Source organism: Myxine glutinosa, chromosome 2 (assembly GCF_964187855.1).
Source record: "Myxine glutinosa chromosome 2, kmMyxGlut1.1, whole genome shotgun sequence".
Lineage (NCBI taxonomy): Eukaryota > Metazoa > Chordata > Myxini > Myxiniformes > Myxinidae > Myxine > Myxine glutinosa.
Genome location: NC_136262.1, coordinates 166,134,735 through 166,160,861, shown reverse-complemented (window position 1 = coordinate 166,160,861; position 26,127 = coordinate 166,134,735). Strand labels below are relative to the sequence as shown.

Below are 26,127 nucleotides of genomic sequence, written 5' to 3'. Positions count from 1 at the left end.
AGAGGAAAAATGGAAATAAAATTCCTTTTCGTGCTGGCACTTATCTGTGTCCCAAATTGTCTTTTTGAGAGGCCAGCGGCGGTTGAGCTTGAGCCACCCGCTTGGGACGCTCAAAATGGCGGTCCCGCCGCATGTCGAAGGTGCCCAGAGCCGTGGGGCAAGCAGTGAAGACGGCCCTCTTTCAGGCTCCTCGAGGTTTTCCCCCCTCTTTGTCCCTGTGACAAACAGTGTGGCCTTCAGCCCACTATGAGCCCAGCAGTCGCAGCTCCTTCGTAATTGTCACACCAGCTCGCCTCCAAAGTGCACAAAATATATCAGTGCACCAAACGCACAAAAGATGGCGAGCTTCTTGTCCAACTTGTCCACGCCATGGCAAACCCCCCCCCCCCCCCCCCCAAAAAAAAAACGCACTCTTCTACCCTCTTCAGAGCCAATCGTGTCGTTTCCCTCCCTCCCAGTTCGCCCCGCCCATGTCCTACGGGCCGATCGCGCACCTGGGGGCATTGCCTGCCGGCCTTTCCTCTCCACCTCCTCCCCTCCCCCGATCATCCACCTCTTGTGGGCGATGCCTTTTTCTTATTAGGTCCATTGGGGCAGGGCTTAGGCTGACCGGCTCGTTCTTGGCTTTAGTCGGTGGTTATTGTTGTTTAAAGGTGTTGCACCAAAACGTCATGGAAAAGTTAGAGGGAAGGCACGTACTGGGGAAAACTAGCCTTAAACTAGCCTGTGCTATTTCTGGTCTTCATCAATGACCTCTCCGACTCTCTGGAAAATCCTCTCTATCTCTTTGCTGACGACTCCACTATCTGCCGCTCCATTCCTCATCCCTCAGATCGGCAGTCTGCAGCCTCCTCACTCTCTGCAGACCTGGACAAAATCACAGACTGGTCAAACAAGTGGAACATGTCTTTCAATCCTGACAAATCTCACACTCTTACGATGTCTCTCCAAAAGGACCGATTGGACAACCCTCCCATCTACTTTCTCAACAATCCTCTCCAAGAAGTTCTGTCGCTCAAGCTTTTGGGTCTCACTATCTGCCATGATCTTTCTTGGGAAAACCACATTTCCAAGCTGGCCTCCAAAGCCAGTCGCCGACTGGGCATCCTCCGTCGTGCGAAGTCCTTCCTTGGCACACCTGAGCTCCTCACCACATACAAGGCTTTCATCCGCAGCTCAATGGAATACTGTTCCCCCCTCTGGGCTGGTGCTCCTGCCTCACACCTTGCTCGGCTTCACGCTGTTGAGGCCAAAGCTTTGAATCATTGGAATCTCCTGCGATGTAGTCAACTCCGAGGGCCTTTCACTCACTCACCGCAGGCAGGTTGGTGGTCTTTCTGTCTTCTACCGACTCCTCTCCGGCCTTGCTCCCCCAGCTCTCTCTGTGCTCTGTTCCCCCAATATTCCTTCAGGTCGCATAAGATCTGCCTGCAACCCTCTTATGGTTAAACTGCCAAAGTCTAGGCTCTCTGCTCACCTTCACTCTTTCATTCCCCTTTTCTCCCGCCTCTGGAACAAACTCCCCCACTCCCTTCAATCCCACTCCTCCCTCCAGGTCTTTAAAACAGCTGTTCACCACCATCTCTTATCTTCCCCCATCGAAAACCTTGATCTTTTCTACCCCCGGTAATTCACCCCAGAGTCCTTGCAGTGTTCATATGTTTTATTCCTCTCCCACCTCCCCCCAAGTCCTCCCGATGTCCCTGCTCTCAAATGTTGTGTTTGTGTCCTTCCCCCTCTCTCCCCATCTTGTCTGCCGCTCCCCTTGTTTTTTGTGTTTTGTGTGTCGGTTTGTCTTTTTGTGTGATTAATGTTCGCTCTTTCACGAGCCTCGATCTTGTATACAAAAACAAACAAACAAACAAACAAAAAAAACCCCTATAGCTAATTAGCATTGCACAATCCCTCGCATGGTGCACAATTAAACAACCTTAAGCTACAGTCTCCCTACTTAATACATCAAAATGCTCCTACACGTCATGTGGTCCATGCTACTTCCTATACAGTTCTACCTCTCCTAAGGTATTCTTTTATCTGCTCCCCCCCCCCCCCCCCCCCCCCCCCCCCCATAAATGTAACAGTATGTACATTCAAAGAAGCTTGACAACACAGTACATCGATAATTTAGTATTGTTTAGCTTACACAACTACCAATTAGCTTCCATTTTTGTTTCACTTCACCTGTTCTGGAGTGAGGTCCCGTTGTGGCTGGGCAAGCATCTCATAGCCCACCATGAATTTTCGAACCATAGCTGAGCGCAGTAGTGGTGGATAGTAATGAGCATGCAGCTGCCAATGACTACAATCTTTACACAGGTTCTCAGCCATTGGTGCTCCTGTAGCATCACAGGTAAGGAAGAACATGGAAAACAAACAAGCATGTCAATACAAAATGATAAAACATTGTAATTTATTCTCATCAGCAGCAGCAGTCAATGTCTTCAAAATAAACCTCAAGTTGTGCCAAAATGTACATGTCCCGAAGCACTTTGAATATTACAGTTGTTTGAAGCCTAGTTTAAAAAGTTTTCAGTTTACACTCTGTAGAACTCTATCAATACAAACAAATATTATTCTTCCTCTTCAGCTTCCAGCACAAGCCACAGTAGTGGTGGTTAGAGGCTCAAAGAGCATGCAAGAATGGCTCAAGTCTTTCACGAACTAACAAGCTGTGATTGGCAATGGATTGGTGCAGGATATGGCAGGAATTTGGAATTTGGCCAAAGTTGTGATGACAACTCAACTACTCTTTGTCAAAAGACATCATAGTATTTTATCATCGACCAGTCATCAATACTAACCCATAAGTCACTAGGTTCAAGTACACCTGAGGGACGGTGTGATGTTTGATGGAACACCCTGCCTGTGAAGTACCAGTCCGATAGTTAACAGTCGGGTCGGGAATAAAGCCAAACTCTGGATTTCAAAGTTAGGTATACATAGCAATGTGCCATCCTGTCAGATCATACAAAAAAAGGTAGTACTGTTTTTACCATACTGCAAGCAGCAGGAATTAAAAGTGCTTTGAAGTGAAATTCATGACCGACTTTGCAGATTTTACACTTTTTGCAGCCAGTAATCGACTCACAAAGGCCAGATTTGGCAGACTCCACAGAAATTACAAGGAAAGAAAAAAAAAAGTCACATAACCCACATTTATTACCTCATTAAATGTAGAATATTTTTCATTCTCGAGGATGTAAAGTGAGAAAAGCAATAATAAGATCTCCATTTTTTGGAATTCGAGTTCTGTTTCCCTCTTATTCAGTTCATATGCCAACTCACCATGCCATCCCATAGAGTATGGAAATGATGTTTCAAATAGATTGTCATACTTTGTTAATAGTGTCTTCATTATGACAGCAAGGCCTAAACAAACAACAACAAAGAAAAGTACAGCATCAGTTATAATATCAATGCCCGTCTCTTCCCCTCTGCATGAGATCAAAACAACAATGGTGACAATGTCTATATTGTAATAAACGTAATGCATTTATAAACAGATTGCTAAAGTTAGCTGTAGTAGAGGACTTGCACTGGAGTGAAAACTAAAACGTAGATAAATATTTGGATTTTTTTTGTATACAAAGTCGAGGCTCATGGAAGAGCTGGAGCACAGAACACAACAGAGATGTAACAGAACAAAAGCAACAGCAGGGAGGGAAAAGGGAAATTCCAACAGCAAGGCCGACAGAGAAAATAAACGCAGACAAACAAACAAGGGATGCACAGGTAAGGGTGAGGGGTTGGGGAAAATGCAGGGGGTGGATAAGATGGACACAGAATCAATTTTAGGTAGGGGAGGGGTATAGGGGTGTTTTTTTTTGGGGGGGGGGTGTAGAAAAGATGATGGTTTTGGATGGGGGATGATCTAAGATGGTGGTGAACAGTTGTCTTCAAGATTTGGAGGGAGGAATGACATTGAAGAGAAGGAGGATTTTTTAAATGCCCAGTCGAGGCTTGTAAAAGAACGGGTACACTGATTAGATCAGGATGTAAAAGGACAAGAAAGAACAGTAGAGAGAGGGAGGGAAAGACCAACAGCAGGGTTGAAGGCCAAGATAGAGGGAGACATGGACAAACAAAGGGTGTGGGGAGGAATGTGGGGGGCAGGAGAGGATGCATGGGGTGGACAAGAATGATACAGAGGGAATTCTCAGGAAGGAAAACTGGAAATTTGGAGGGAGGAGGGGGTGTGTAATGAGGATAGACAAGATAATAATTTTGATCGGGATTGGGGATGATTGGAGATGGTGTGGGACAGCCATCTTGAAGACTGGGAGGGAAGAATGAGAAGTTGATCTGGAAGTTGGTTCTTCAAGCAGGAACAAGCATTACGCCTAGGTCCCCCGTCGGTGAAGTGATGAGTTGACAAAGTGGAAGACGCAAGGCGGCCATCTTGGATTTTGACGTGACGACCCAATTTTCAATAGCGTTCTCCCTTATGCGTAGATACACCCACACACCAGATTACAAGTTAGTTGTTCATTTTTACCTTCGCAAAAGCGGAAGGTTATGTTTTGATCGCTGTGTATTTATTTGTATGTCTGTGTGTGTGTGTGTGTGTGTATGTTATTCGCATAACTCAAAAAGTATTCAACCGAATTGCATGAAATTTGGTGGGATGATTGGTTATTATACGGGACACATTTGATTAGATTTTGGGAGCAATCGGGTCAAAGGTCAAGGTCAAGGTCACGAAAAGGTCAAAATCGTATTTTTACCATAGCGCGGTCAATTTTTATCCAATTGGCATGCAACTAATGCCAAAATGTTCAGAATTCAATGCCCGATCTTGTGATATACGACATGACCCAGTGAAGACATTACCCTTGTTAGCGGTTGGGGGTCAAAGGTCAGGGGGGTCACGACCTTGCAAAATGTGCGTTTTTTGTCATAACTCGGTCAATTCTTATCCGATTTGCATGAAATCAGCACCAAACTGTTCACTGTTCTGTTCCCTACACTCCCATGCCAAGTACAGAACAGTAGCTGCGGCGAAGGTATGCGCTCTACCGAGTGCCCGTTCTAGTTCAAGATATTTCGCTCACAAGGTTTAGACATATATATGGTGGTGGCCATCTTGGATTTTGACGTGGCGACCCAATTTTCAATAGCATTCTTCCTTATGCCTAGATACACCCACACACCAGATTAGAAGTTGGTACTTCGCTTATTTTTCAAGATATCCCGCTCACAAGGTTCAGACATACATGGCGGCGGCCATCTTGGATTTTGACGTGGTGACCCAATTTTCAATAGCGTTCTTCCTTATGCCTAGATACACCCACACACCAGATTAGAAGTTAGTACTTCGTTTATTTTTCAAGATATTCTGCTCACAAGGTTCAGACATACATGGAGGTGGCCATCTTGGATTTTGACGTGAGTTGCACCCACACACCAAATTAGAATTCGGTCCTTTGCTTACACACTCATGCACGCACGTACGCATGCACGCACGGACGGACACACGGACGGAGGGGAAAACCATAGTCCCCCTTTCGCTCCGCGGTGCGACGGGGGACAAAAAGAGGATGAAATGAGTGGATGTGAGCTGTGATACTGGATTTAGGTGGTTTCACCAAAAATAATCCAATAATCTTGAAGGTCTTGGTTTAAACGTCATCAAGCTGAGCAAGATGCCAGGTAGGGGAGCCAGCCCAGAGGGGAGAGCAATACTCCATCAAGCTGCGGATGAAGACCCTGTAGGTGGATAGGAGTTTAGGTGTGCCAAGGAATGACTTTGTACAACAGCAGATGCCTATTCGGCGGCGGCTGGCTTTGGAGGCTAACTTTGAAATGTAGTTTGCCCAAGAAAGATCATGGCTGATAGTGAGAAGCCCAGGAGTTTGAATGACTGAATTTTCTCAAGAGGATTGTTAAGAAAGTAGACAGGAGGGTTTGCCAGACGGTCCTTTCAGAGAGAGATCGTGAGAGTGAGAGATTTGTTAGGATTGAAACACATATTCCAAGTTTTGGCCAGCTTGTGATTTCTTTTCAAGGTCTGAAGTGAGGAAAGAGTCTGTAACTTGCCTTTCTGTAGGATGAGGGAGGAGGCTTTGGGGGGGAGTGGGGATGGCATAAGGGTGGAGGTTTTAGTGTGTGGGATGTGGGGGAAGGTTTGAGTGTATCAGGTGCAAAGGAAGGCTTGATTGCGAAGGGTGCGGAGGAAGTTTTGAGCGTGAAGGGTGCAGAGGAAGATTTGAGTGCGGGGGGTGCGGGGGAAGGATTGTGTGTTGGGTGCGGGAGAAGACATTGAGAAGGTGGGCATGGGGATGGATGCAGAAATAGGGTACATGAAGCTTTGAAGGGGATGTGGTGGGGGTGGATGCTTTGTCTGACTCCAAATTCACAACTTCGACAAAGGGAGATAAAGGTCATGGGATGGGTGATTAGAACGCATAGAGGCAGGAGGATGGGTATCCTAACTGAAGACAAGAGATGGATCTGTGTATGAGGGAGACCAGGTTTCTGTGGACGAATTTCCAGGCTGAGTTAATAGCAGGAGCGGTAGATATAGGAAACTAGTCCTGAAGTGCAATGGCTGCTTGCAGGACCTGCCAGTTTGCATGAATGAACTGCCAGTCTCACCGGCGCTGAGGCTGTTCTCTGAGAATGCCTAGAGAGACGTTGACCTTCACAAGACCATGATCAGATGAACCAATTGGTGGAGAGGAACAGCAAAATGCATTGGCAGGGAAGTTGGTCATAACCAAATCTGGAAGGGAGGATGTTCCATTGACAGACATCCGGGTGGGAAAATTCACAAATCGAGTCAGTCCCATGGAGTCACAGAAGTCCTTTGCAGAAATGCCGTGCCTGGTGAGAAAGGTGGCAACAGACAGCCAATTTGCATGGTGAAAATTGAAATGACCACATATGAGGAAGAGAGATTTGGGATGCGTGGTTAAAAGTTGGTCCATGTTGTCTGAGAAAGAGATGTAGATGGAGTCGTCACTATTTGGAGGATGGTACAACAGACAGACAAACATGATGATAGGAGTGGAGGGAAGTCCCAGCCAAAGGTACTAATGGGGTTTTGGAGGTGTAAGAGCAGTACACAGAAAGTGAGAAGTTTAATTCTTCATGTACAGTGCAACTCTCCAAGTCTCCATGCCAGGATGGGGTTCAGGTTATTCAAACTGGAGGGGCCACTATCCACGGAGAGACACTAAGGAGTCAGGAACATGCCGTGGAAGGAAGAATTCTGTTAATCAGATGATGTGCGGTTTATCGGCAGTGGCCTGGATTGACAGATCGGTCAGGTTGAGACAGAGGCCTCAGATGTTTGAGGACCACACAGTTAGTGACGAGAAGAGGAGCTGCTGATAGGTCACAGGAATGTAGAAAGGAGCAAGAAAAGGGTGCAGGGCAGGGGGAAGCTGGGAGGGTGTGGGACTGGGGGGAATCTGGGAGGCTGCGGTGGTGGGTGGGGGAGGCAGTGCTGGGCTGGAGTGAAGCTGGGGGATTCTGGGGTGTGTGGGGTTGCGGCAAAGTTGGGGGCTACGGGGCTTGGGCAAAGCTATGGGCTTGCAGGGCTGGTTGCAAGCTTGGCCGCAACACGAATGGGGGGGATGAGGGGAAAGCTGACATGGGGCGGGATGAGGAGGAAGCAGAGACGGGGTGTGACGAGAGGAATCAGATGGGGGGGGGGGGGGGGTGGGGGAGGGGGGTGTTGAGGATACTGACATGGAGGGATTTGGCCACATGAATGGACGTGAAGGGAATTTATTGTCGTGTGCACACACCCTCTGCAAAATGGACATCTCAGGATTCCCAAACTGGATATAAGGCGATAGACTTCATGGGTGGGTTGATGATGTGTTTGGTTGAAAGTACGGAGGAAAATGGTGCTGTTGGTCGATTGCAAACTTACTGTCACGCTCATGGCTGGTGAGGTCTGTGAGGCGCAGCACATGTCGTCGTGGTAAAAGCAAGGTCTGGAAAGGCCACGTGGCCCAAAATGGAATGATCATCAACCAATGTTCATTTTCCACCACAACACGTTCCTGTTGTATGAATGAGTGGCTGTGATTTCCGTAATTGAAGAACAAGATACTCTGAGAAAATGTATTCACAGTGTCCTTCTCTTCCCCGTTAGACATCATTTTGGTGTGACTTCAGCTATTTATCACTTTCATCATGGAACAAAGATGGATGAAGGACAAAGGAAATGTTATTTTCACAAAGCACTTAAAAACAAGAAAATCACTGTCTAAGCAAAATCCTCTCCTGACCCACCTTAGGTGCTATACCTGTTTCTGAGACTCCATTTCTCCATATTGCAAAAGCATGGGAACCCCGTGGGCTTGGAAGTAATCGAGCTGAGTCTTGTCTTCTGTCTGAGCTTCCTTTGGTAAAAATGAACTTGCCCACACCTGGAGAATGAAACACCAAACTTTTCATCCTGAGCTGCAAGCTAAGCCGATTTTAATTTTATATTTGAGATAAAGAGCTTTGTGGCAAATATGAGCAAAATAAAATAAAAAAACCGGCCAAAATAAATAAACGGCAATCTATATCTATCTATAATTCCAGTAATCTCTGTGTGTGTGTGTGTGTGTGTGTGTGTGTGTGTGTGTGTCTGTGTGTCTGTGTGTGTGTTTGTTTGTTTGTCTGTGACCGCTGTTTCTCGACAACAACGGGTCCGATATACTTGCAACTTGCCAGGTATATTGCTGGGGACCCGAGGATGTGCCTTTTCAAGGTTTGAAATTAATCGGACAAGTAGTTACCGAGCTATGTCCAAAAAACGATTCAACCAATCAGAGAGCAGCGAGCTATCACGTGTGCCGAACGTGGCGAACAGACTCTGCCTCGGACGGCACATTTGAGAGCGTATTCATTTATTTCACAACTATGTTGGCGCTATGTTGGCGTTAAACTATGTTTTAAAACTAATAAAAACTAATTTGCGATTCTTTCGCTTTCCTGCGCGTTTGGGCACGCTATGGCGATTTCTTTACCAAACTCCGCAAGCCGTTCGCTTTGGACCAAACCATTTCATGTAAATAGAGGGGGGGGGGATTGTCACCGTACTCGCAAGCCGTTCGCTTTGGACCAAACCATTTCATGTAAATAGAGGGGGGGGGATTGTCACCGTACTCGCAAGCCGTTCGCTTTGGACCAAACCATTTCATGTAAATAGAGGGGGGGGATTGTCACCGTACTCGCAAGCCGTTCGCTTTGGACCAAACCATTTCATGTAAATAGAGGGGGGGGATATAATTTTAGATATATATATAGTACGGGCATGCCCTAGTATATAAAACACAGTTTGTGTGTGTGTGTGTGTGTGTGTGTGTGTAATGTTACTGATAGACTCCTAAACGGAGAGGCTTACGTGCTTGATATTTGGCATAGACATGGCCATTGAGCCTGGGACGAACATGGCCGAACTCAAAATATTTGACGATCCATATTTTTTATTCATATTTACCTCAGCGCATTTCAGCGCACGGAATCAACGGAATCAGAGCAGGTGGGCGCTGATTCGCTCAGAGCGATCACGTGATGACGCTATGAAAAAAAAAATCGCTATGACGCGATGAACGCGATGAAACGCTATGAAGCTATGAACGCTATGAACGATATGACGCTATGAAAAAAAAAATCGCTATGACGCTATGAACGCTATGAACGATATGACGCTATGGAAAAAAAAATCGCTATGACGCTATGAACGCGATGACGCTATGAAACGCTATGAAGCTATGAACGCTATGAACGATATGACGCTATGAAAAAAAAAATCGCTATGACGCTATGAACGCTATGAAACGCTATGAACGATATGACGCTATGACGCTATGGAAAAAAAAAATCGCTATGACGCTATGAAACGCTATGACGCTATGAACGCTATGAACGCTATGACGCTATGACGCTATGAAAAAAAAAATCGCTCACTTTACCAAGGGTCTCGCTCTCCCCCCGTTCCCCTCCCCTCCCCTTCCCCCTCCCCCTCCCCTCCCCCGCCCGGCAATGCCGGGTACTTCTGCTAGTATTGAATAATCACAAATTATACTCGCACTGCTTCAATGAGACAGACGTACCTGGCAGTGGGGATGTGGATTAGAACAACCCATCATTGCACCTTTGTTTTCAAAAATCTGAGGAAACACGTTTGTAATCATGGACATGTTACATTGTTACAATGCAGCAGTAGCAGGTGATTCACACCTCATCAATCACAAAGTAGGTTAAACATGATTGGTTCAAATCTGAACTAGACTACTGAGTTTATAAAATGCTGGGCAGTAATATATATATATATACAAATTAAACACTTGATGGAATATCTCTTCATACTGTTACTCATCAAATAATCATGCGTTTTCTGCTTTGAGCTGAAATGTGCTGAAAAATAAAGATGGCGGCAAGTGAGATAACATGGGGTATAATGGCAATCAGTTATGAAATTTCTGGGGAATTAAAAAAAAAAATGTTTGATGATCCACAGAATATTTGCTGCACAGTATAGTGACTACCTGTCCAGGACATCTCATGATAAGATGATGTTTTTGTTATGGAAGGCTTATTTTGTCCAAGACATTTTAATAATTTACTCAACGACTGCTATTTCACTCATTGCCTTTCAATTTTCTAAGGAAAAGATTCGTCTTTGAAGAATGCCACACAGAATGCATGCAACACACAGAACCTTCTACGTTTTATATCCCACTCATAGTCTGGATCTGAATCCGGACCTGAACCAAAATCTAATCGGCTTGTTCTCGTCACTTAACCAACCCATCCACCAAGTTTTGTCATAATCCGTCCACAACGTTTTGAGATATCATGCTATATTTCATTTTTGGCCCTGTCTCAATGGTGAAGAATCACTCAAATAATTATATTACCCAGATCTGGATCTTCACCAAAATCTAATAATTTCGTCCGCGTCCCATGCACAACGTCTCCACCAAATTTTGTCCAAATCCAGGAGATATCCTGCTCACAGACAGACAAACAGACAGACAGGAGTGAAAACATAACCGTCATCCACTTTTGGTGGCAGAGGTAATAACAATATTGAAAAAAACATGTTGATGTTCATACATGATTAGTCAAATGTGACAATGAAGAAAAAGTTGTTGGCATACATAAAGTTTAAACAAATATGAAGGACTTTTGGCATGAAAAGGCTACTTTTGAGTGTTCATTTGTATCCGGAATCGGGTGTAGCAATGTGCTATTCGTTTTTCTGAAGAAGTAACAATCAAACAGGTTGAAGTAACAATCAAATTTAAATTGATATTTTATAAAAACGTGTAAATAATTTCAACATGGCAATGGGTTTCCTGAAAACATTTCATATTTAGCTTTAGTGCAGCTGAAATATGCAACGTGATGAAGGTAAGAAGAACCAGAAACATGAAAAGCATTAGAAAAGAGGTAATAATTAGAACTGATATTTATAAGCTGCACAATCACAATTATTGTTTCAACTTAATGTCTCTTTATATTCTTGGTTCCTATGTTTCACTGAACGCTTGCGTTAATGTGCTGTTAGGTATCCCCATGCTTTATTTCTTTTTAAAGGGGGAATGTTGTAATCATGTCTGTCTGTCTGTCTGTCTGTTGATCACGCCATCTATCCCCCTAAACGGTTGTGCAGGAATTCATCAAATTTGGTAGCTATGATCACTACATGGCAAGAAGGTGCGAGAGCAATATCATTTTGGCCCCACCCCCTGGGCAGGTCAAAAGGTCGATTACCAAAAAATGCATTGCAGGCACATTTTAAACATTTTTTAATGAAATATTGTATAGGCAATCAACATTAGGGGACGCATAAAATATGCAACAATTTTTGTGATTTGACTGCCGGTTCATACCCTAGTGGGTGAGTACTTCTAGTCACGGGGGTAAAAACAGGTGATTTGTTAAACTCATAATTTGATATTGGGTCATTCCTGGTGGAACCCTTTGCCATCTTTCAACTTTGCTTGAGGTGGGAAGCGCGGGCATTTACGATGGCGTGCCATCGACTTCACTTTACTTTCTAATTATTTTCAAATCTAATGAAACTCTGTAAAATTTGCAACGGTAAAATATCCATGAATAGGGGGATGAAAGCACCAATCTGTGCAGCCATTTATCATCACCTCTCTCAAAGAGAACCACACCGACTAGCAAAAAATCTAGCAAAGACAAAGCCCCCCACCACACCGACTGTCCAGTATCCCTTCACTACACAACTTGGTATTTATATGACTGAGTTTTAGCAAAGGCATATGATAAATCAAAACTCTTTTATTGCCTTGATTATTAGAGCCCGAACGATGCCAGATTTTTGAGTCTGATGCCGATACCGATTTTGGAGAGTCCTAGTCCACCGATATTTTTCCAAAAAATGATAAATTTTCATTGAACTTTCAATATTTGAGAGCATTTAACTTAAAAGATACTATGAACGAGCAAACAAAAAAACACAAATACACATCAAGAACTTTTTACGGATTCAACATAAAAATTGTTTTTTAAAAAACCTGCAAGTTGAACTTCAGATATCTTAGCAGAGTCTGGCAGTGCTCAGACATCAGAGTTCAGTTCTCTAATACTGCCATTCAAGTAGTGGCAGATTGTAGTGAAGAAAAAATAGCTAATCACCATTCACCAATTGGGGAGCTCTTTTTATCGTCCTAAGTATTCCCAGCTGTGCTGAACACTGATGAGGGACTGATGAGGGTGGTGCACAGAGATATCCTCTAGACACTGGAGAGAATGCTTTGTAATTATAGAGCTATGGAATAATGCCCTTTATTGTATTAAAGCCAAATAAGTTTTTTTTTTTTTTTTTTTTTCCACAAAGTTGAGGCTCATGGAGGAGTATTTGCTCAAAAATGAGGATTCACTGATGCTTTTATTTAGAAGATATACCCACAACCTTGTCAAAAACTTTAAAACTTTCCAGGTGTCGGTTCTGGAAGACCCGGGAAACATAAAGCAAACTTTTGAATTTTTTTTTTATTCAATTGTTTTTTGTGTACAAAGCTGAGATTAATGAGGGTATATTTGGAAGATATATTTTTCAGATAAACAAACAATGCAAAAAAACCAGAATGGAATAAAATAATATAAAATAGGTCCAACATTTGCAGACCAGTACGCCAAACAAGAAAACACGACGAGTGTCTCACCATGCAAATTCAAAAAGCAAACAGTAAGACCCATAAACTTGCAAAGCTCGTGAAATAATAAGACTAAATAGAATAAGCTTACCTTTGCCAAACAAATCAAGGCAGTAATAAGATTTCAAAGATGCTAAAACAATTAAAGAACCAACGAGAAGTCAATGCAAACGGGCAAACTCACAAGAGGAAATGAAAAGCAGAAAGACAGAAACACATCACATGGCAAAGGAATGACATTAAAGATGATTCAGTGCCATCCCTCCACCTCCAGGTTTAGCAATCTCTCTGAGGACCTAAGGCCAAGCTTATGAGGTAATTAGGCAACAAAACTATGGTCAAAATTACTCTGGTCTCCCAGACCTGAGGACTAGAAAGGAAGAGCAGTGTTAAGAAATTAACTTTTCCCTCAAGCTTGAACGATTTTTGAAATATTTATACCGCTGAATTATTTGCAACTGAATTTTAGAAGCATACAAGGAAGCTCATGCAAATAATATATATAAAACATAGCTATAGCACAACAAAAATCATGCTGGGTCAGTCTCCTGGACCCAGCCATGCATCTAAGGGTTTCCAGTGCATCGAAGAGTTAATCTAAGGGTTAATGCATCCAAGTGTGTATGCATGCATAAACTGGACAGAATTAATGAATAGAAAATTGGTGGATGTACCCAGGAGGGTGTTAGTCATTTAATAATTCATAGTTGCTATGGTTCGGGTGGTTGGGGTGGGGTAAGGGGGATCAGGGTTAGGGTTAGGTTGATGAAATCGAAAACTACTTGGCTAACTTGCATACGTGCTCGGTATTATATTCACTCCCAAACCGATGGATGAAATAGGTTGTTTAGTTGTACCCTGGGTGTGTATAGAAAACATTCCACCTAGTTGGGATGGCACATCCAGCTTGGGCTTTTACCTTTATGTTAAATTGGGGATTCATAAGTGGGCGAGTTATAATACCGGCTAATGCACTCCTGCACTGGCAGGGGGAATCACTTGAAAACTGGATGTTGTCGCTAAAACATAAATCAAACTCACAAACTAATTCTACCATATGATAATTGTCCTCTGAGTTATCGTACTATATTTAAGGAAAACGACAATTATCATAGATGTGGGAGGAATACATAAAAACCCATGGTTCTTTTGTATGGGAACAAATGCATTTAAACTTTGTAGTTGGATTTGGAGTGTGCATGGTAATGTTCTATCAAGTTTGGATCGCCAACTCCAACTTAAAGACCCCACTCCTCCTTTTGCCACTTCCGTTAGGACTGGGTGTTTCTCGTTCATAAAACTCACAACGTATCATCTCGGAAATGTACATGCACATTAAAATGGTGTCATTACTTAGCAGCAATGAGAATAGAGCCCTGGGGTGTGTTCAGTTACCAAGTTCCTTGTAGAGCGCTCGACAAGTGGCTTAAGCAATCAAGCAAGCACACCATTCTAAACCATGGATAAGGAACGGCTGGATTGGCAAGCGCTAGCTAGCCGATTTGTAAATGAACACACTGTTGCTGCCTATCCCTCCTGCCCTGCTGCAAATATGGATGAGTCAGGGGAAGTAGCGCATTTCAAGAGAGCATAAATTAATTTCACTTAGCAATATATAAAATGCCTAATCATACTATATCTACTATATTAGAGCTTTTTTATGTTGAAAGCTCCAGGCACGGACTATATAGCCCTCATCGAGGCCAGGCCTTAAATAAAAGAGAACAAAAGTGTATGATGAAAAGTGTATGATGTTTGTTTGCAAGAAACACATCAAATAAAGCTAGCCCGGTAGCTGTAGTTTGAGTGAGACAGAAAGTAAGACCAGCAATCCTAACACGGAGAGTGCAAGATGGTTCCGGGCACCACTTTAACGCTCCCAAGTCCAAATGGTAGTACCACCCTGGGTGGTTGCTGTCTACAACCTACTACAGATTGTGTGGCTGGAGCTATGTCAGCAATATTAACTTATCAACTGATCGCGGCACTGACCAATCCGGTGTCTCCATCTTTCCTTCACTCCTCGATTGGTCATAGCACTGAAGTGATTACAATATTGGAGATTACAGTTCGGCATCTTTATCATACCCTTTCATCACCTCATGTTTTCTTACCTCTCAGCAGTGATTACAATATTGGTGATTACGGTGTGGCTTCTTTATCAAACACTTTCCTCACCTCGTGACATCCTGGTGATTACTATATTGATTGCGGTGCTATCCATGGCAATGTTACGTTGCTTTGAGTCCCGGAAACAAAGTGGCCATCCATATTCAGTGGGCCGACACTGGTACTCCTGCCCAGAGGGTGGGGGTGCCTGCTAATCCAAAAAAATTGGTTTGTGAGTGTTTGTTTTTTGTTTGACTTGTAGGCACTCTTAAATCGCTGGACAGAATGAGTTGGAATATGGTGGTTGTACTAGGGGTGTGCCCAGGAAGGTTTAAGGTATTAAAAATCATTTATAGTCATGGGGGTTCAGGAGGAGGGGGACAACAAATTCTCTCTGTTAATGTGTACCATATAGCACCACCTGGTGGTGGAAGAGGGTATTACAGGTCAGCTATGGAAATGACTTGCAAATTTGCGCTGTACACCTGGCATAGTGCAAGTGCTTTCCTGACCCCTATCAGAGGGAGGGGTTATTATGCTCCCATAGGGAGCGGGTATTTCTAGCGACACCAATTTGTCTTGCACCATTATTGCGAAACAGCACGTAAGGCCTCAGTCACACTGGATCGTACGATTTCTGGATCGTGTGATTGATGGCAATCTGGCCGAGGTACGACCAATCGTCAATGTTTGCTACGCTCTCCATTTGCGATCGCAAACAGCGATTGGTCTTAGGGGTCATCATACGATTGGTGGTACGCGTGGTTGTGCGATCACCAACGATTGGAGAAGATCGATCGCAAGGTCAATCGAAAGTAATCATGTGAATAGTGGTGGCGATCAGCGACCAATCGTACGGTCAATCGTGGCGACTTGCGACCGCTCGGACAATCAATCGTGGCGACCTGCGAACGCTCGCACTACCGATCGTGAGGTTGAACGACAGGTGGCACCACCAATCGTCAGGTGGCAGGACCAGTAACACGACCAATCGTGCGACTACTTGACCTGCGATAATGCACGACTGGTGGTGCGTCCATGCGCGACTGGTGGTACGACCATGTAAGACCTGTCTGCGACCTCTTAAGTTTTGGAATCGCAGGTCAGAAGTTTTGAACATGACCATCGACCTTGCTGCGACTGATTTTGCTCTGGCGATCACCCACGACCTCTGCGACCAGTCGAGCGCTCTTTCTACGATTTGCCCGCGATTCACAAAATTTTCGGTCGCAGCTAGGTCGTAACCTGGTCGCAGGCCCGGTGTGACTGGGGCTTTAGATGATTACAAATTGTGAGGTAGTGTTCAGGTCGTGACGATCACTTGGGTCACACTAAAAATCACAGCCAGCAAGTGCCATTTCACATTCAAGAATGCATAGTACGCGTTGCTAGGTATAGCCAAATAACTGAATAGCACCACATTATGGCAGCAATTAAAAGTAAATTTCATAACAATAAATCACAAAACATGAGGAGAACAGCAAGGAACAAAAACTCACCAAAACAAAAATTCATGTTACATGTCCTTTATGTTAAAAAAAACATGCAAGCAAGTTTAACATTTATCCAAACCCTGAAGTGATAAGAAAAAACACATACCTGGACCCACTGGTATGTCTGTCCGAGCTCAGACATTATCTCTGTCCACCTGTCAATCACAGCCCGAATCTCTGCGACTTCCATCAGGGGCAATGTGATGTCAGACCACGGATGAAAACACATCACCTTACTGAGAAAAAGGCAACACAACGAGCTGTCAGATTAACAGAGTTACCCAACAATATGTAATGTTAAACTTACAAAGGACAGTGCAGCACGCTTACCACATTCCTCTTGCCACTGCTGTCTTGAACAAAGGATGGTCATTTGGGCCTAGGAAGCAACACCAGCGGTGATACATTGTTGTGGTTCATAAAAAAAAAAAAAAGCTTTTAATGTGTTTAATGTTGCCAACAGCTGGCATGATAGCCAAAATTTAAAACCTTGCAAGTCATAGAAAAATGAATTAATTAGCTGAACAATGAGAAATGGTTAAATCTTGTTTTATTGATGGATTTGTGCTTTGAAACAAATCTTTCAATGTGATGCATACGACCAGTATTGATTAAGCAGGTCACCGACAGCACACGTGGTATGTAATTTGATACCTATGACAACACACTGTTAACACAATTTTAGACCTTTTGATACCGTTTAGACAATTCCAACCCTTTAGACCCCTTTCCACCTTTCAACCTTCAGACCATTACAACCTTTCAGACCTATGACCTTTACAACTAGACCACTTAGACCTTTCATTTGCAATCAATTACCTTTAATTTCTTCAGTACATCCTTCCATGTACACTACATGACCAAAAGTATGTAGACATCCGAACATCAAACATCTCATTCCAAATTCATGGGCATTAATATCGAGTTGGTCCCCCACTTGCTGCGATAACAGCCTCCACTCTTCTGGGAAAGCTTTCCACTGGATGCCGGAACATTGCTGTGGGGATTTGCTTCCATTCAGCCACAAGATAATTAGTGAGGTCGGGCACTGATGTCGGGCGATTAGGCCTGGCTCGCAGTCGGCGTTCCAATTCATCCCAAAGGTGTTCGATGGGGTTGAGATCAGGGCTCTGTGCAGGCCAGTCAAGTTCTTCCACACCGATCTCAACAAACCATTTCTGTATGGACCTCGCTTTGTGCACAGGGGAATTGTCATGCTGAAACAGGAAAGGGCCTTCCCCAAACTGTTGCCACAAAGTTGGAAGCACACAATCGTCCAGAATGTCATTATATGCTGTAGCATTAAGATTTCCCTTCACTGGAAATAAGGGGCCGAGCCCGAACCAAGAAAAACAGTCCCAGACCATTATTCCTCCTCCACCAAACTTTACAGTTGGCACTATGCATTCGAGCAGGTAGCGTTCTCCTGGCATCCGCCAACATCCGCCACATTTCCAAGCTGGCCTACAAAGCCAGTCGCCGACTGGGCATCCTCCGTCGTGCGAAGTCCTTCCTTGGCACACCTGAGCTCCTCACCACATACAAGGCTTTCATCTGCAGCTCAATGGAATACTGTTCCCCCCTCTGGGCCGGTGCTCCTGCCTCACACCTAGCTCGACTTCACGATGTTGAAACCAAAGCTTTCAGAATCATTGGAATCTCCTGCGATGAAGCTAACTCTGAGGGCCTTTCACTCACTCACCGCAGGAAGGTTGGTGGTCTTTCTGTCTTCTACCGACTCCTCTCTGGCCTTGTCCCCCAGCTCTCTCTGTGCTCTGTCCCCCGAATATTCCTACAGGTTGCACAAGATCTGCCAGCAACCCTCTTACGGTTAAACTGCCAAAATCTAGGCTCTCTGCTCACCTTCACTCTTTTATTCCCCTTTTTTCCCGCATCTGGAGCAAACTCCCCCACTCCCTTCAATCCCACTCTTCCCTCCAGATCTTTAAAACAGCTGTTCACCACCATCTCTTATCCGCCACATTTCCAAGCCCCCATCCAAAACCTTGATCTTTCCTACCCCCACTAATTCACCCCAGATACACTTTTTCGAAATTCCAACTTCTTTCCTGGAAGTCCTTGCAGTGTCCATATGTTTTATACCTCTCCCACCTCCCCCCAAGCCCTCTCCCTCTCAGTTCTCTCGATGTCCCTGCTCTCAAATGTTGTGTTTGTGTCCTTCGCCCTCTCTCCCCATCTTGTCTACCGCTCCACTTATTTTGTGTTTTATGTGTTGGTTTGTGTCGGTTTGACGTTTTGTATGATTAATGTTAGCTCTCTCACGAGCCTCGATCTTGTATACAAAAAATAATAATAATAAATAAATAAATAAATAAATAAAAACCCAGATTCGTCTGTCGGACTGCCAGATGGTGAAGCGTGATTCATCACTCCAGAGAACGCATTTCCACTGCTCCAGAGTCCAATGGCGGCGAGCTTTACACCACTCCAGCCGCAGCTTGGCATTGCGCATGGTGATCTTAAGCTTGTGTGCGGCTGCTTGGCCATGGAAACCCATTTCATGAAGCTCCCGACGAACAGTAGTTGTGCTCACGTTGCTTCCAGAGGCAGTTTGGAACTCCGTAGTGAGTATTGTAACCGAGGACAGACGATTTTTATGCGCTACAGCACTCGGCGGTCCTGTTCTGTGAGCTTGTGTGGCCTACAACTTCACGGCTGAGCTGTTGTTGCTCCTTGACGTTTCCACTTCACAATAACAGCATACAGTTGACCGGGGCAGCTCTAGCAGGGCAGAAATTTGACGAACAGACCTGTTGGAAAGGTGGCATCCTATGCCGGTGCCACGTTGAAAGTCACTGAGCTCTTCAGTATGGCCCATTTTACTGCCAATGTTTGTCTATGGAGATTGCATGGCTCTGTGTTAGATTATATATACCTGTCAGCAATGGGTGCAGCTGAAACAGCCAAATACACTAATTAGAAGGGGTGTCCGCATACTTTTGGTCATGTAGTGTATTTACAAGCAATGTCACGCATACACAGTGATCGTATAAATTCAAATACCTGCTAATTCATACTTAATAATCCGATTAAGGGGATATATGCAAACCCAGACAAAAAAAGACCATACACTACTCTCATCAATTCTGATACCAGCAGTGAGTATAGGCACATACTGTTATTTTTAGGTGCACAAACTTTGCCTGCACAAACCAGAACAGTGGTTTAAACCTAGACTCAAACCAAGTACAAGACAAATAATGTTGTGTGTCCAAGAGCAAGTTTGTTCCATCGCAACGTGATTCGTAGACACACTCAAAAAATTGCTCGTTTGAGGTGAGATGTCTACTAACCCGTTAGAGATAGGTATCCTGTTAATTAGGCAAAAAGGGCCGAATTTCCGAAATTCGCTTAGCAAGCATCTTGCTAACACACATATAACCCTTAAACTGTGACAAAAACATCGTTACAAACTCACAGGTACTCACAGGTACAAGACTCACAGGTCTTGATAGCAATTTACGAAGGCAGATAAACAGCGAATGAGTTGTTTGTGCACGACTAAACAGCAGATTAGCCTGCGAAGCACCGCACACATCTCCAACACCCAATTGAGATGATTTGCTCGCATAGAATCACAGTTCCACGGACAATTGTTGGAGGGGATTCAATGCATTTCTCATCCTAAGTTGATTCTAGTTCGTCTTACACTAGATTCAGCAGCCAACAAAATGATTCCTTCGAGAGTCTTTAACGCCGGACAAATTTGATTTTCAGTAGTCATCGTTTTCCAAATGATTGTATCTATCGTCAAAGATTATTGATGCACATCAACAAACTGCCCTATTTTTATCCTCTTCTGCCTCGTCTTGAGCTAATTCAAGCATTCCTAACGCATCCATTTTCACTGCATCCATATTCACCTTCCCATGTAAATTACAAATTTTAAGCTCTTCAATGTTTGATCCAAGGCCTAAAACACACTCTGGAACATGCCCTCACCGACAATATGTGAACGTTTGTTACAAAAATGCTTGTGATTAAGTTTTGATCAACATTAGATAATCACTCTTTGGCGATTGGCGACTGACTTTGACTTTAGCGATTCGCCCAACTATTACATGCCCTTCATAAATTTGGCCCTAAATGGCTGTTCTTTGCACTTTTCTTTTTCTTCATTGATTATGATGTCTTTACACACCTGGATCAGGTGCATCTGGTTGCAAAGCTGGAAAATCATTATCGAATACGTAGGTGTTCATATAGTCTTCATTAACCTGTGCAAATGAAGGAGAATGACAACACAGCAATTTGAATGATTTGAAAAAGAGGAAAAAAAAGAAAAACGGGTGCAATCCTAAAATGTTAAACAAACGGAAGAAGTGTCTGACAGGATGGTGCAGATGTAGCGCACTTACCTAAAAACTGTAGATATAGTCTGGCTTTGATTCTCAACGGTTTGGTGTTTCACATGCAGAGAGTTGTATCACAAAGTGTGCCATCCTTCGGATAGCCATTAAGCTGGGTGTCCTGTCTGCGAGCATTAGTTGGAATCACATTCAAACAAAAGTCTGACCTGAGCAGCTGGTTCGTGAAAGACTTTTGGCAAAAATGTTAAACTATTTGGATAGACTTGGGCTGTCCCCAAGAGGAGGGTAGTACAATTGGGACAGTTACAGGTGGTGTCTTCCAAAAAAAAATGGAAACAGGCTTGTGATGAAATTCAAAGCGAATGTAATGCGATTCAGTTTGTCAATAGCAAATTGTCCAAAGTTAATGTACCATTTGCCAATTTATTATGACTGGTCCACCCACTCCGTACAGGAGCGGCAGGAAGGGTCATGTTATTATCCTCTCGGGTATATAGATGACAGTAGATCAAGGCTGGGGGCTCAAGAATATCAGGTTTCCTCACTTTCAGTTGTGTTAAGCAGTAGAAGTGCGAGTTTAAAATGGTAATCATAGGTGTTTGTAGTTTATTATATTGTTACGGATCTCGGTCGTCGGCTCTCCCCTTATCAAGGGGGGGGGGGGGGGGGGTTTAATCCCCTTGTCCTTTTATCTGGCCGACCCGTGTCCTGGAAGTTATACGCTCCTTCCGGTCGGTATTAGGTAGGGTTATTGGTCAATTTAGTCCCAAATACCTAATTACGAACACCGACCACAAAGCAGGGAAATAACTCCCGCCCGAACCACGGCGTTACTGAACATGCCGAGCGAAGCGAGCCACGATTCGGGCCGTTAACAATGACTAGACCCGACTATAGCGGTTGCGATCGTGCCACGTTTACCCAATGAGAGAAAAGACGGATGCGATCGGATAAGAGGAAACCAACAAAGAACAAGGCGATTTATTACAAATGTACAGAAAGAAGAGGAAACGAAAGAATGTACAGGATAGGAAGAAGCAGAACACAGGGCAGCCGAAGACAGTCTTATTCTTAATACCCAGGACAAACATACACACTCACACGGGGATTGTAGATGGTGGATGGTCACCGGCTCGTCCAGGCTCCAGTCGGCTCCAGTCCAGGCTCCGGTCCAGCGGGCGAAACCCGGCAGGCAGCTCCGCGTGTAGTTGAACGCGACCGGACAATTTATATAACGGGGGGAAGCTGGTACGCTGCGTACGTAATATGTGCACTATACAAAGGCGCCAAACGCCCCCTCTCCAATGTACTCCTTTGATAAGGTCCTCCTTTCATCAGCGCCACTGCATCAGCCCCGTCAATGCAAAGCGCGTTCTCCCAGTAAGTCAGTGAAGGCGAGCTCTCTCACGCAGCGAGTCTTTACAAAGGTGCGCTCTCCCGATCAGTAAGTTCAATACAACGCCCTGTTAAGTAAGTCCTGTTGGTAAATGTGCTCGCTGGCAAGTCCTCTGAAAGGATGTCTGACCTTGGCTTGAGGCTTTGTTTCTGTCTCAGCGGTTTCTTCGATTGCGCCCGCAATTCCTTTCGGTCTCTATTTTTCATGTTCCACGTTCGGTCTCTGTTCTCTGTTTTCATCCCAACTCAAAAAAAAAAAATAAAAAATAAAAAAAAAAAAAAAAAAATATATATATATATATATTCCCTTCTCTGTTCTTATCCGTTTCGTTCTTATTTGTTCGTTCGTTCTTTGACCACGTTGTTCGTGATCACGTGTTCACGACTTCACGTCATTAAAAAATGTTTCATCTGTCCCCTGAAGAATGGTATTCTGTCATATTCTATAACACCTTTTTCTTCTTGTTCTATAAAAGGATGCTTTCGACTTGCTCACCAAATCTATTCATTCCAAAAAAAATTCCATCTCTTACAGCTACAGTGCCTCTTTCATTCATTCCCTAAACTCTCCAGAACTCCACCCATCCTTCAGCGTCCTCAAACGTATTTTTGACTCAAAGGTCGCAAGAAACTCATTTTGCAAGAAATGTTCGTTTCCCATTAATCATACATTTTTCAAAATCCAATCTCACCCCTCCCCTCCAAATCTTCCCCATCACCCATCCCTTTCAAATCTTCCCCCTTGCCCCTCCCCTCCAAATCTTCCCCATCACCCATCCCTTTCAGATCTCCCCCCTTGCCCCTTCCCTCCTAAACTCCGCCCACACCCCTCCCCTCTGAGACCCTCCCTCACTCCTCCCCTCCTGGACTCCCCTCTCAACCCTCCTCCTCAAAGCGTCCTCCCCGCTTCTTCCCCCTTCCAACTCTCACCTTCATCTCCCTCAACCTTCTTCCTCACTCTTCCCCCTCCTCAAACAACACCTCACTGCGCCTCACCCAATCACCATCAAACCTTTTGTCCGCCCCATTCTTCCCTTTCTCCAAGCTGTTATGAAATCTCTGACACACCTTCAACAGCTCTCCCTACCTCTTCCTCCTCTTCCACATCATACCCTACCACTCCCCCCCCCTGTTCTGTATCCGATGCTCCCCCTTCCTCTTCTTTAACAGTATGGACCTCAAACATCCGGGGCCTTCGCTCAAACTTGACCGATCTCTCCATACAGGTTGCTTCTGACAAACCAGACGTGATCTGCTTAACAGAAACTTTCCTCCTTCATGATGTCTCTGATTCCTTGGTATCTCTCCCAAGTTACTCCCTCCTCCGGTATGATAGACCTGAGCCTCGTCCTGGAGGGGGGGAGGGGGGGGGGGGTTGCTATCTTTATAAAAAACTCTCTTCCTCACTCGCCCTGCACTGCCCTCTCTCCACCTCACCCCCAGGAATACCTTTGGCTACGGCTTCCCCTTCGCTCCCACCTTTTGTTCATATGTGTGTTGTACCGTCCACCAAGCAGTGATGACTCCATCTACATCTCGCTGTCTGATAACATGGACCAACTTCTATCTACCCATCCCAACTCTCTCTCTTCCTCATATGTGGTGATTTCAATTGTCACCATGCCAGTTGGCTGGGTGTGGGTACCTCTCTCACCAGCCATGGCTCTTCAGCAAAGGACTTCTGTGACTCACTGGGACTGACACAATCTGTCAATTTCCCGACCCGGATCTCAATCAACGGAGCATCTTCTCTTCTGGACTTGGTTATGACTAACTTCCCTGAAAATGTCTGCTGCTCTTCTTCTGCTCCAATCGGCTCATCTGATCATGTGCTTGTTAAAGTGGACATCTCTCTGACCATTCTCAGAGAGCCTCCTCAGCGTCGACGAGTCTGGCATTTCACTCAGGCCAACTGGCACGGTCTTCAAGCAGCCATCAATCATCTGGACTGGTCTCCCATCTCTACCGCCTCTGACATCAACTCATCCTGGGAATTCTTCCAAAGTAAACTGCTCTCTCTCATGCACAAATTTATCCCATCTCGTCTTCAGTTGTCATACCCTTCCTCCCATCCATGGTACACGGAATCTTGTGGTGAGGCTATTGCCCAGAAACAACTTGCTTTCGTCTCCTGGAAAGCAAATCCAACGGAAGGAAATCTAATTTCCTTTCACAAAGCCCGAACCAAGTGTGTGTCCACCCTCAGGAGAGCCAGGAAACAATATCTCTCCGTTCTCAGGACAGAACTCTCTTATCTGTCTCCCTCTTCCAAATCCTGGTGGCGTCTGGTCAAATCTGTTTCTGGCGTTTGTTCCCCCTCCATCCCCTCCCTCACCTCAAACGGCCACACGGCTGACTCCGCGCTTGAAAAAGCTGAATGCCTCAACTCTGTGTTTGCCTCTAAACCTTGTGCCCCAAACCCATCCCTCTCTGTACCCACCGTACCCAGTCGTACCCAGCTGCTCCTGGACTCTGTGTCCTTTCCTCCTGACAAGGTGGAAAAGTTTCTGTCAACCCTCGACTCTGATTCTGCAACTGGACCTGACGGCATCAGCCCACGGGTCCTAAAATCTTGTTCTTCCGCTCTTTCACTCCCTCTCTCTGTTCTCTTCACACTCTCTTTTGCTCAAGGTCATCTGCCATCTGCTTGGAAATCTGCCAACATCACCGCTTTGCACAAAAAAGGTGCAAAAACAGATCCCAGCAACTACAGACCAATCAGCCTTCTCTCAATTATCAGTAAAGTCATGGAATCCATCATTGCTTCAGATATGAAATCTTTCCTCTTCTCCAATGGCTTGATCTCTGATCATCAATTTGGTTTCAGACCTGGTCACTCTACTCTGGACATGCTGCTACTGCTTTCTCAGCAATGGATGGAGGTCCTCAATGCCAAACAGGAAATTAGAGCTGTCTCCCTTGACATATCACGTGCCTTCGATACGGTCTGGCACCCCGCTCTGCTCACCAAACTCTCCTCTGTTGGTATCCATGGAAATCTCCACGCATGGCTGGCGGACTTCCTCTCTAGTCGTAGTCAACGTGTGGCCCTGAATGGGTTTCTCTCATCTCCTCTTCCTGTTCAGGCTGGAGTTCCCCAAGGTAGTGTTCTGGGCCCTGTGCTTTTTCTGGTCTTCATCAATGATCTCTCCGACTCTCTTGAAAATCCTCTCTATCTCTTTGCTGATGACTCTACTCTCTGTCGCTCCATTCTTCATCCCTCAGATCGGCAGTCTGCAGCCTCCTCACTCTCTGCAGACCTGGACAAAATCACAGACTGGGCAAACAAGTGGAACATGTCTTTCAATCCTGACAAATCTCACACTCTTACGATGTCTCTCCGAAAAGACCGACTGGACAACCCTCCCATCTACTTTCTGAATAATCCTCTCCAAGAAGTTCTGTCACTCAAACTTTTGGGTCTCACTGTCTGCCATGATCTTTCCTGGGAAAACCACATTTCAAATCTGGCCTCCAAAGCCAGTCGCCGACTGGGCATCCTCCGTCGTGCGAAGTCCTTCCTTGGCACACCTGAGCTCCTCACCACGTACAAGGCTTTCATCCGCAGCTCAATGGAATACTGCTCTCCCCTCTGGGCTGGTGCTCCTGCCTCACACCTAGCTCGTCTTCACGCTGTTGAAAGCAAAGCATTCAGAATCA

General features: G+C 44.8%; 1 protein-coding gene across 4 annotated transcripts in view; it reads right to left on the bottom strand.

Moving 5' to 3' along the window:
- The window catches only part of GALT (galactose-1-phosphate uridylyltransferase), a 43,992-nt gene that overhangs the window by 12,870 nt on the left and 4,995 nt on the right, over positions 1 to 26,127 (bottom strand). The window contains exons 1-10 of one of the 4 annotated variants that reach the window (XM_078771904.1): positions 22,174 to 22,732; positions 21,121 to 21,236; positions 20,904 to 20,979; positions 17,072 to 17,120; positions 16,848 to 16,977; positions 10,059 to 10,115; positions 8,259 to 8,381; positions 7,880 to 8,012; positions 3,286 to 3,369; positions 2,182 to 2,336 (exon numbers count right to left, since the gene is read on the bottom strand). In XM_078771904.1, coding sequence (XP_078628030.1) covers positions 2,182 to 2,336; positions 3,286 to 3,369; positions 7,880 to 8,012; positions 8,259 to 8,381; positions 10,059 to 10,115; positions 16,848 to 16,977; positions 17,072 to 17,120; positions 20,904 to 20,964 — 792 coding nt within the window. In that variant the 5' untranslated portion in view covers positions 20,965 to 20,979; positions 21,121 to 21,236; positions 22,174 to 22,732. Of the gene's footprint in view, positions 1 to 2,181; positions 2,337 to 3,285; positions 3,370 to 7,879; positions 8,013 to 8,258; positions 8,382 to 10,058; positions 10,116 to 16,847; positions 16,978 to 17,071; positions 17,121 to 20,903; positions 20,980 to 21,120; positions 22,733 to 26,127 lie in introns of those variants that run through there. The other 3 variants (XM_078771906.1, XM_078771903.1, XM_078771902.1) reach the window with 3 other exon arrangements.